The sequence below is a fragment of the Canis lupus genome, chromosome 18, assembly GCF_003254725.2.
Source record: "Canis lupus dingo isolate Sandy chromosome 18, ASM325472v2, whole genome shotgun sequence".
In the NCBI taxonomy this organism is placed as follows: Eukaryota; Metazoa; Chordata; class Mammalia; order Carnivora; family Canidae; genus Canis; species Canis lupus.
The window spans coordinates 41,311,983-41,324,169 of NC_064260.1; the positions used below are offsets into that span (position 1 = coordinate 41,311,983).

The 12,187-nt window shown below is 39.5% G+C and overlaps 1 protein-coding gene across 1 annotated transcript; it reads right to left on the reverse strand.

Moving 5' to 3' along the window:
* Positions 1-9,836: 9,836 nt before the first annotated feature.
* On the reverse strand, positions 9,837-10,745 carry LOC112663590 (olfactory receptor 140). The gene has a single exon (XM_025452662.1). It carries the CDS (start codon positions 10,743-10,745, stop codon positions 9,837-9,839), a length of 909 nt encoding a protein of 302 aa, XP_025308447.1.
* Positions 10,746-12,187: the final 1,442 nt, after the last annotated feature.

The following is a 12,187-nucleotide window of genomic DNA, read 5'->3' on the forward strand; positions in this document are numbered from 1 at the left end:
AGTCTTCACATTGTCTTTCCCATATGGGCCTGTCCCCTTTCCAATGCAACCATAACCTTCCATTATCTGCCTTCTCTTGAAGGAGGAGCTGACTTGCTAGCTCCCTTTTCTGCTAAGGATATTCACCAGCACAGTCTCAGAGAAAAGCTTTCTCCTTCCACTAGACAGGGCTTTTATAAGGGAGTTGGGAATGATAGCACAGGGACTGTCAGTGCCATGTGCTTCTGCCTTTCCAAGGGAGACTAATTCTCTCTCACAGGATCACTTGCGGAAGCAGTGCTGGAGCTTGTGCCTCCTTCACAGATCAGAACAAGGCTGGCACCATCATTTAATTAGTCCCCTGAATACTGTTTTGGTCTCAGAAGGAAGGGACTCCTGTGCCTCTTAGAAGTGCCCAGTGTCCTTCTAGTGTCTTGAGAGAGAAACTATCAATCATCAAGAGAAAAGGAGAGTCGGGATATTTCAGGGACTCAAACTGGGGGGTGTTTTTAGAGAAATTGCTGACTGAAAAACAACATCAGGAAGGATCAACGGCATTTATTGGACATCTTCTGTGTTTTTAGACACAGGTCTTTCATCTCCCCGCTTAAAGCAGAGAGAAGAGGATGGCTGTCCTTTATCCATGCCTCTGCTGTGTAGTGCACCAAAAGATCGAAATGATATGAATTAGAATTGCACTTCCACAATTTTAATCATTCAATAGGGATTTTTTTCAGACCATACCTAATAAAAGATAGCACCTTTCTAAATGTCAGGAATACCATAGTGAATGAAGCAAACATGGCCCTTGGCAGCTTGGAATTTGTATTCTAAATGGAGTAGTAGTCCCTAAATAAATGGAATCAAATAAAATGTAATTGCTGGGTTCATTTTACACATTTTAAATGCTGACAGATATACACATATTTGATACTTATTGATGGAGGTAGCAAATTTTCTCCATAAAATATGAAACCATTTACCTTTCTAGCACTCTTGCCTTCTTGGTACATGCTCAGCTATTCCCCAGGACTGAATGAAACCTATTCTAAGCCTCCTCCCAACCTGTTTAGTGAAAGCTTCTAGAAAGAGTCACAAAATAGGGAGAATTTATTATTTTTTTTTATTTATTTATTTATGATAGTCATACAGAGAGAGAGAGAGAGAGGCAGAGACACAGGCAGAGGGAGAAGCAGGCTCCATGCACAGGGAGCCCGACGTGGGATTCGATCCCGGGTCTCCAGGATCGCGCCCTGGGCCAAAGGCAGGCGCCAAACCGCTGCGCCACCCAGGGATCCCAAAATAGGGAGAATTTAGTCCACTAAAATTCAAATCATCACCTTTGAAAGGTTCATTAACATTGCCCAGGAATCCTACTCTGTTTCTACAATCAATACATTTTCCCAGTTACCCTCAAGGACCATTTAAAACCTTCACTTTCTTCAAAATTCCCTTCCCCAACTTCCAATCACTACTCTTTATTATTTATTTATTTATTTATTTATTTATTTATTTATTTCCTTCCTTCCTTCCTTCCTTCCTTCCTTCCTTACTTACTTACTTATTTGAGAGGGACAGAGAGAACTTGAGCAGGGAAAGAGGCAGAGGGAGAGAGTCTCAAGCAGATAGCACACTGAGCACATAGCCCAATGTGGGGCCTGATCTCATGACTCTGAAACCATGACCTGAGCTGAAATCAAGAATTGGATACTTAACCAACTGAAACACCTAGGCACCCCACTACTCTTCATTTTAATTCAAGAATTTCCTAAGTCTTGTTTCTTAGAACTACAATGCAGTTCATGAGTTTCTTTCTTCCTTTTCTCAGTTCTCCTTCACAGAGTGGGATCTGTGTCATTCTGGATGGCTCCTCCCGCCTTCCCCCAGCAGTGTTTCCCCCAGTAAATCTCTTGCACATCTACTCTGCCTTAGCTTCTGCTTCTCAGAACCAGGAATGATGTAGAAAATATTAAGAACTCTTACAAAACAAGAAAATAAAAACAATCACATGAGATTGGAACAGCACTTCAGCAAAGAATATACCCAATGGTCAGTAAATATCTAGGAGGGTACGACTCCTCTCTTTTATCCTCTGAGAAATAGGATACAGAATCACAATAAAATACCACTGCAATGCTACCCTACATGCATAAAATTAAAAGGAGAGTCGATATCAAGAGTTTATTATCAGTATGGAGGATTGGTAACTTTCATATGCTGCTAGTGGAAATGCATAATTGTTTTCCAAGTATATATTGGATATCCATAAATGTGCATATAATTTATGACCCAGAACCCGATTCCTGAATATAAAACCAAGACAAAGATATGCAGCTGTGCATTGGAAGACACATCACCAAGATTGTTAACAGAGCTATTTGTAGAAGCATAAAACTAGTAACAACTTAAATGTCTATAATTAATAGAATGGGTAAAAAAAATGTTGTAAATTTATACAACAGACTAACAGAATGAAAATAAGTGAATGACAGATATAACATGACTCAATCTCACAAGCACAATGGTGAGTCAAAGAATCCAGATACCATGATTTCATATAAGATTGCTGTATTTAAATTTTTAAATAGACCAACCTAGGGGTGTGTACATAGGTGATAAATGTATAAAAGTATGAAGAAAAGCAAAGAAGTTTTATCATAAAAGTCATGTTAGTGTTGACCTTTAAGGGAAAAAAAGAAAAGAAAATAAGGGAAAAAAAGAGATATGATTTGAAAGAAATATAAGGAATCCTGAGAGGGCTAGAAATCTACTTCTTGAACTGCTTCATGGTTTTACAGGTGTTCCACTCTATAAATCAAAGATTTTCTTTCTCTTGGTTTTTTTTTAATTGTCTGATTATGGTGTGTCTCCAATGGATTTCTTTAGGTTCATCCAGTTTGAGATTTGCTGAACTACCTGCACCTCTAAATTTATATATTTTACCAAATTTAGGAAGTTTTCAGTCATTATTTTTTTTTGAGCTACATCCTTTCTCCTCTTTTTTCTGAAATTCTAGTAACATGAAGGTTAGACATTTTGACATTGTCCCACAAATCCCTGAGACTTTGTCCAGTTTTGTAAATCGTTTTCCTCTCTGTAGTTCAGACTTGATAATTTCTATTGATCTATCTTCAAGTTCACCTTTCTTTCATATTCCTACAGTGCCACTGAGCCCAGCCAGTGAATTCTTTATTTTGGCCATTGAATACTTCAGTTCTCAATTTTCAATTCCATTCTTTTTTATAATTTCTATTTCTTTGCTGACACTTCCTATCTTTCCATTTGTTTCAAGTATGCTTGCCCTTACTTATGCGATCATGATTATAATGGTTGCTTTAGTCTTTGACTCTGCTGATTTTTTTTCCCACTTGCAGGTTGAGATTTCCTGCTTCTCTGTATGTTTAGAAATGTTGGATTGTGTCCTGGATATTTTGAATATTATGTAATATCTGATCTTTTAAATCAAGAGTGTTGAATTTTAAATTTTAGCAGGAATTAACCTTGTTAGTTTCAGGTTGCAATTTCCAACCCATCTTCTGTGGACTGTGATTCCAAAGTCAGAGTTCAGTTAGCAAATCCTTTGCAGTGTTCTTCAGGTCTTTCCCACATGTGCGCCACCCAGTGGCCAGTCTGGGACTTGAGTGGTGCTCTACCCTATAAAGCCATTCTCAAAGACCTTGGTATGCTGATTAAGTTCAGATTCACACATTCACAACTCTGAGGTGGAGAGTCCTGGAATTCATACACAATTTAATGAAATGACTTTCTTGAGTGCCCTCCTCTCATTGATATCCCTGGTGCTTTTTAGCTCTTGAAACCGCTTTAGTTTCTCTCTGTGCTGCGTGCTTCTGAGTCTATGACCAAGTTTCAGGAGGACAGAGGCAATAAGAAGGATTTGTCCCAGGCTCCTGAGATCACAGCTCCAATAGTCAAATAAAAATATCCCCCTCCCTAAAATATTAAGGCACCGGTCCAACTGCCATTATTGTCCTTGTACTGCCTTTCTGCCAGAGGACTGACTGGGGTCTAGGACAGGAGAAAACAGAAAGAATAGGAATAGAAGGAGGGAGAGGAAAAAGAAAGGAAGAGATTCACCCCCTCATTCTCTGGCCCGCTTGTCTGACCAGCAAGAGAAAGTTTCTCTTAAATAATCCTAAAATCTGTATGGAACCAGAATGGATCCAGAAAAGCCAGACGACTATTGAAAAAGAAAACCAAAGCTGGTAGCATCACAATGCCAGACTTCAAGCTATATTACAAACCTGTAATCATCAAGACAGTATGGTACTGGCACAAAAACAGACACATATATCAATGGAACAGAAGAGAGAACCCAGAAATGGACCATCAACTCTCTGGTCAACTCATTTTTGACAAAGTAGGAAAGAATATCCAATGGAAAAAAAGTCTCTTAAATAAATGGTTCTGGGAAAATCAGCCTCATGTAGAAGAATGAAACTGGACCATTTTCTTACACCATACACAAAGATAAATTCAAAAAGGATGAAAGATCTAAATGTGAGACAGGGATCTATCAAAATCCTTGAGGAGAACACAGGGAGCAACCTCTGACCTCGGCCACAGTAACTTCTTTCTGGGCACATCTCCAAAGGCAAGGGAAAGAAAAACAAAAATGAACTATTGGGACTTAATCAAGATGAAAAGCTTCTACACAGCAAAGGAAACAGTCAACAAAACTAAAAAGCAACCTACAGAATGGGGAAGATATTGGCAAATGATATATCACATAAAGGGCTAGTATCTGAGATCAATAAAGAACTTATCAAACTAAACACCCAAAAAAACAAACAATCCAGTCAAGAAATGGGCAGAAGACGTGAACAGGCATTTCTCCAAAGAAGACACAAATGGCCAACAGACACATGAAAAAATGCTCCACATCACTTGGCATCAGGGAAATACAACTCAAAACCACAAGGAGATAGCACCTCACACCATTAGTCAGAATGGCTAAAATTAGCAAGACAGGAAACAAAAATGTTGGAAAGGATGTGGAGAAAGAGGAACTCTCTCACATTGTTGGTGGAAATGCAAGCTGGTGCAACCACTGTGGAAAACAATATGGAGGTTCCTCAAGAGGTTGAAAATAGAGCTACCCTTTGACCCATCAGTTGCACTGCTAGGTATTGACCCCAAACATACAGATGCAGTGATCTGAAGGAGCACCTGCACCAAATGTTTATAGAAGCAATGTCCACAATAGCCACACTATGGAAAGAGCCAAGATGTCCATCAACAGATGAATGAATAAATGATGAATGAATAAAGACGTTCCACACAAGGAATATTACTCAGACATCAGAAAGAATGAATACTTCCCATTTATATTGACATGGATGCAACTGGAGGGTATTATGCTGAGTGAAATATGTCAATCAGAGAAAGACAATTATCATATGGTTTCACTCATATGGGGAATATAAGGAATAGCACAGAAGATCATAGAGGAAGAGAGGAAAAACTGTGTATAAGAAGTCATAAGAGAGGGAGAAAAACCATTAGAGACTCTTAACTGTAGGAAACAAACTGAGGGCTGCTGGAGGGAAGGTGGGTGGGGGGATAGCATAATTGGGTGGTAGGCATTAAGGAGGGCACATGATATGAGGAGCAGCTGATGAATTATTGAATTCTACATCTGAAACTAATGATGTACTATATGTTAGTGAATTGGATTTAAATTAAAAAGAGAAAAAAGGATTCTCTTGGAGCTCTTCCTACATGTACCCAATGCATACTTCCAGGTCAGACCAAGTCATATAGAGAAGGGGGGGAGCTGAACCTTCAAATCTGATCTTTCTGAATAGGCCTACTATCATTCAGTCTTCAAAGTGTTCAGATGGCTTCTCCGTGCATTCTGTCTAGGGTTCATAGCTGTATCTCTGTGGGAGGGAGAAGGTGGACTGTGCTTACTCCATCATGGCTGGGACTGGAACTCTTCAAGATGGGGAATATTTTGAGGTTGAGCTAAGAATATTTGCTCAAGGATCAGCTGTAAGATGAGGGTGGAGGGAAGGGAAGAGAGAGAGAAGGGTCAGCATGACTCTAAAGTTTTGGGCTGAGCCAAAAGGATGATGAATGAAAGACTGGGCTAGAGAATCCTACCTAGAAAAGGAATATACATATAGCTACATCTCCTCGACAAAACTACAGCAGATAATGGAGCCGAATTGGTACCTCCTGACTCTCATTCACAATTTCCATGGAACACTGTAGGTGCTTTATATTGAGGAATAGATGCAATGAGTTTCACCTATAGCAAAGAGCTAGAATGTAAACAAAGCGAGACAAGGAGCAAGTGGACCCATCCCATTGACTACAGAAGGCAGAGTGCTTAAGCCTCCAAAACTTACCTTTTGGGGAAAAGGATGCCATACTCAAGAGAAAGTGTCTTCACCATGGATAGAACTGTTTTAAAAACTGAAGTCTCAAGATTAGATTAGAAAAACAGACTTGACTAAATTAAGTTCTCTGTTCTCAGGTGAAAATGAGAGTTCAGAGAAGCATGGTACATTTCTGCAGGTCTAGTTATGTGTCCATTATAAACATACATACGGACAGCTTTATGCCTTTTCAAAACTTCTAAATACAGTGTGTATTCTTCTTTACAGTTGAGTAAATAAGTAAAACATTTCTCCTCCAATCACTATTTATCAACCTTAATGTAGAATAGATTTAAGTGCTAAGATGTGGGCCACTTGAAGGCACCCTGAGGAAACTACTTCTCCAACCTGCAGACCTCTATACATTGAGTTTTCTAAGCACAATGAGCACCATGGACCACTATACCTACTCCATGTGATGATGGGAAGATGTAAAATTAGGTAGGGTAAAGAAATTCAGTGGTAAAAACCTTAGGAAAAGCACTCTGAGTTGGGTTGTGCTGGAATGGGACAACTGCCCCACTCTCATTGGGTGACATATACAATAGCTAATAAAAGCACCTCAAACGTTGTTTGCCAGAACCTTCTTATTTTAAATCATCTCCAGGACCCTAAAAGAATTGTAATCACTGATAGATATATATTTGAGAGCTGAAAAATACTTTAGCACTATGTACTGAGATAATTATATGGTTTTTCTCCATTGGTCTATTAAGAGGAAAACCCATTATATTAATAAATGTCCTAATATGGCTTTCCAGGGACTAGGTCCTTTTCTGAAGATAGGATTTGTGTGTGATTCTATTCAGTGTGATGTCCCAGAATCTAGAACCACATCTGGGATGTTGTTTTTTTGTCAAGGAACCAGCTTGAGTTTGTTTATGAGTTACAATATATTCTGTTTTTAATGTGTCTGTAATTTGGAGAAATCATGTATGCTTATTATACATTAAAAATAAACACAAGTAAAAGTTCAAAGTAAAACAGAATCATACCACAAAGTACTGTTGGCCTTATAAACCTACTTGCAAACACACATCCCTATCCAGAACTGAACAAGCAGATTATAAAATTTTACATCACCAGACCACATGATGTTTCATTACCTGATATTTTAATTCCATATCTTGTCATAAACACTTTCTATGATAACAAATAATGATAAATGCTATCTTTCTTAAACAGATGAAGAATATCTTCATACCATGGAACATAAAATCGTAGGGGAATGTGTAAGCTACCGGCATTAGCTGGAAAACAGGGAAATTATGAGCTGCTGAAACCAGGAAAAATACCCAAATGTAGTGCACAGGAAATGCTATTACACCTAATGAGATTTTTTGACTTTATGTCTATATTTTTCTTCCTGCCAAAGAAAGTTTTTTTTTAATTTTCTTTTATTTATTTATGACAGTCACACAGAGAGAGAGAGAGGCAGAGACACAGGCAGAGGGAGAAGCAGCTCCATGCACCGAGAGCCCGACGTGGGACTCGATCCCGGGTCTCCAGGATCGCGCCCTGGGCCAAAGGCAGGCGCCAAACCGCTGTCCGACCCAGGGATCCCCTCAAAGAAAGTTTTTTAAAAATTCCTTTCACTGTATTATCAATAAAATGCAGCCCTCAAACAGAATACCTGGGACAGCTGACTAGAGAACTCAATAAATTCAAGTTATAAGAAGACATACACATGGGAAGCAAAGTCTTTCCACAGTAACAAGTGAGTGGGAGCAAGCATCTTAACATGTAGATTAGAGAAAATCAAAGCCTCATGGATGTTATACTGGACAGTGACTCTGGACTTTAAATCTGGGCAAGTGCATATCACAGACTGACAATAAGAACATTAATAACTGATTGGGAAATATCAGAAAGGGAGACAGAACATGAGAGACTCTCAACTCTGGGAAATGTACTAGGGGTGGTGGAAGGGGAGGTGGGCAGGGGGTGGGGGTGACTGGGTGACGGGCATTGAGGGGGGCACTTGATGGGATGAGCACTGGGTGTTATTCTATATTTGGCAAATTGAACACCAATAAAAAATAAATTTAAATAAATAAAGAAATAAATAACAGCATAGAACCTTCTCAGGGGGAAAAAAAAAAAAAAGAACGTTAATAACCGGAAGCTTACAAGCAGGAAACAAAGTAAAACATGCAGAGAAAGATCAGCAGATAGTAAAGCAGTGTGCATTTTGGCAAGATCATACTTAAGGCAGAAAGATGTGAATTTAAATTCTAGCTCAACCTTGGCTAAGTAAATCAGCCTCTGTGAATACATTTTCTTCATTTTTAAAAAGAAAACCATGTCCACATCTTATAAGGATAATATGAGATCCTATTTATAAACTGATGTACCAAATCAATGCTCAATCATTTGTGTGTTTGTGGTCACATAATGTTTAGACAATGTGGTACATAATATTTACACATTTGCTGCAGAATTTCACAACATATTAGAGTTATGTTAATTTTAGTGTAAATCTATTCTGTGCACTTCCATGACTTGGGCTCAATAATTCCTCATTGTATTTGCTGTATTCTCAGAGCCCCAAGCTACAGATTCTCTCCGACATTATTGTCCCCAAACCAACTTGTCCCTCCAGAGACAGCATTGATGCTCAGAAAGCCTCTGCCTTCCCTCTTCCCTCAAAGTCAAAGGAAAAAACAATAACACTCAGGGAAAAGATATTTAACTATTAGTATCCAGGTTGTGATTTCAAAACTGTTCATGGCGTGAAAGATTTGGACCACCATCTAAGAATCCACATGGCAGATGGAAATTGCAGATTATGTAGTAAGGACAACTTCTATCTCAGGGCAACTGAAGACTGGTCAGTCCCATCCAGTGTTCTCCAGAGTTGGTCACTGCTCTGCGCCTTGTGGTCTTCTGTCCAGGACCCAGCAGTGTAGCAGCCTCTGTCTGGCACATGCCAGATAAAAGCAGTCTTGACCTTTTTGACTCCTGGCAATCTTGTGAAGCTTATGGACACTTCCTAGCATATTTTTAAATGTAATAAGATCACATTAAGCTACAGTTCAGTACAATTTCAAAAAAAAATGTAGACAGAATCAGATAGAGGTGAACCATCAGTAATTACTCTGATCAATATTCCAATGTGCAAAGTTGGAGGACCAGGTTAGTAACATTTCTATAAGGGGATTATACCCATCATTGTTTCCCCAGGCTGATGAAGGTTCCATCTCAGACAAAGGCAAGGGAGAGAGAAAGATAGTGTTTCCATGTCCTGCAATTTAGTGTAAGAAAAAATTGAAGTTGTGTATACTAACTGATTGGTCAGTAACATAGGACATGGATAGATTAGCCATAGTTTGAAATGTTCAAATCAGTTTTATTTTGAAATTTTCTGATATCTCTAAGCTCTCATCATAACAATATGAATTCTTACTGAGAATGATAGGGTTTTTTTCCCCCTACTATATCAGTATCCACAATTGCTCATTTTTTCCATAGATTTTTCATGGCATTTTTCACCTCTGCATTTCTCAATGTATAAATCAGGGGGTTGAACATGGGTGTCAAAATACAATAAAACACAGCCACTATTTTGTCTATGGACAAAGTAGATGATGGCCGCATATAAATAAATATACAAGGCACAAAGAACAGGGCAACAACAGTGAAGTGGGCCCCACAGGTGGACAGGGCTTTACGTCTCGCCTCCGCACCATGGCACCTCAAGGAACGCAGGATGACAGCATAGGAAGCAACCAGCATGAGGAAGTTCAACAGGCAGATCACACCACTGTTGGCGACCACCAGCACGCCGATGACATACGTGTTGGTACAGGCAAGTTCCAGCAAGGGGTACAAGTCACAGACAAAGTGATTGATCACATTAGGCCCACAGAAGGGCAGCTGAAGGACCAGGAGGAGCTGGACCAGGGAATGCAGGAAGCCTCCCAACCAAGCCACCCCCACCAGCAGGGCACAGAGATGCCTGGTCATGATGGTCGTGTAGTGCAGGGGCTTGCAGATGGCCACGTAGCGGTCATAGGCCATGACCGTGAGCAGAATGATTTCCGTTCCTCCCAATAAATGGGCAACAAAGAATTGAACCAGGCAGCCCTCAAAAGAGATGGCCCTCCCCTCATACAAGGAGTCAGCGATGAGTTTGGGGGTCATACACGAGGAATAGCAAGTATCAATGAATGACAAGCATGAGAGGAAAAAGTACATAGGAGAGCCCAGGGTGGGACTGAAGATAATGGTGATCATGATAAGTAGGTTGCCTCCAACAGAAACAACGTAGACAATCAAAAAGAACACAAATAATACTCTCTGCACTTCGGAGTTTTGTGAGAGTCCCAGCATGAAAAATTCCGTGATGTTTCGTGAACTATCCATGAATCGTGAGCTACAGCAAGGACTTGGGTTAAAAGAGATTCACCCAAAAAAAAAAAAAAAAAGAGAGAGAGAGATTCACCCAGAAAAATCTGTTACTCCTTCTTTCGAGAAACTTCAAATTGAGGAAAAGCAGTGTTTCTGGAATAGCGTTATTCCAAATCCTGAATCCCAAAGCAAGAACCTGCTAATAATATAAATAATTTTCTGCATTCCTAATTAATAATTTAACCAAGTACAAAGTTAAATAACAGACATAATAACTCCCAAAATATTGCCTCTCTTGCATTTTAACTAGCATGAATAAATTATGTTTTCTGGTTGAAAAAATCTTCATGGAGTTTTTTTTTTACTAAAAACTGCAATACAGGGCAGCCCCGGTGGCGCAGCGGTTTAGTGCCACCTGCAGCCCAGGGTGTGATCCTGAGACCCAGGATCGAGTCCCACATCAGGCTCCTTGCATGGAGCCTGCTTCTCCCTTTGCCTGTGTCTCTGCCTCTCTCTCTCTCTCTCTCTCTCTCTCTCTCTCTCTCTGTGTCTCATGAATAAATAAATAAAATATTTTTTAAAAAACTGCAATACATATAAATTTTAGTTCATTAAAAATAACCATTTATGGGAAAATAATTTCCCTAAATATTTGTTGTAGTTGTTTTTTTAGAACCACACAACCAGCTCCTAATTGCACTTCTCACTGCACATGGGCATCTCCTCAAAAAGTGATTTCCTCATCTCAACCCCAACTCAACTTGCTCTTCCTTCTATATTTCCTCCATCACCCACCACAAACATAAGAGTAAGTCATCCTTGACTTCTCCCTTTACTAATCCATTTCATAATCTCAAAATTTGTCATCATACTTTACCAAATCTTGTTCCTTAACTTTCAACCATCCATCCATCCATTCATTGATTCCACAAACATTTTGAGCACCCACCATGCCCCAACCATAGTTCTCAGCACTAGACTTAGATCAATTAGCAAAATAATCTGATGGTTGCTCCAACAACACCATAACTAGTCTCTCCTGCCTCATATCTCACGCAGACACCTGTTCAGTCATCCACACTGCAGCCAGTAATATGTATAAAATTCAATCATTCAATCATGTCATCATCCAGTTTAAAATCCAGTAAAGGCTCTCCTTTACATTTAAGATAAAATCTAAGCATTTTGGCCTCATCACAAGTCCCTGAATCTTAGTGATCCACCCATGTTATCCTTCCCTGTCCACTACCATGTGCTTTAGCCATATTAAACTACCTTAAATTCCCTGATTAAGTCATACTCACTAACATCTCATTGCCACCCACTTGCTATCCCACCAACCTTTCCCAATTCTACTCCCATACATCCTCCAATAATAGGCTCAGATATCATCTCCAAAAGGAAGATGGTCTCTTCTCCCAGCCTAGGCTAGACTATAAGGACTTGCACTGTATTCC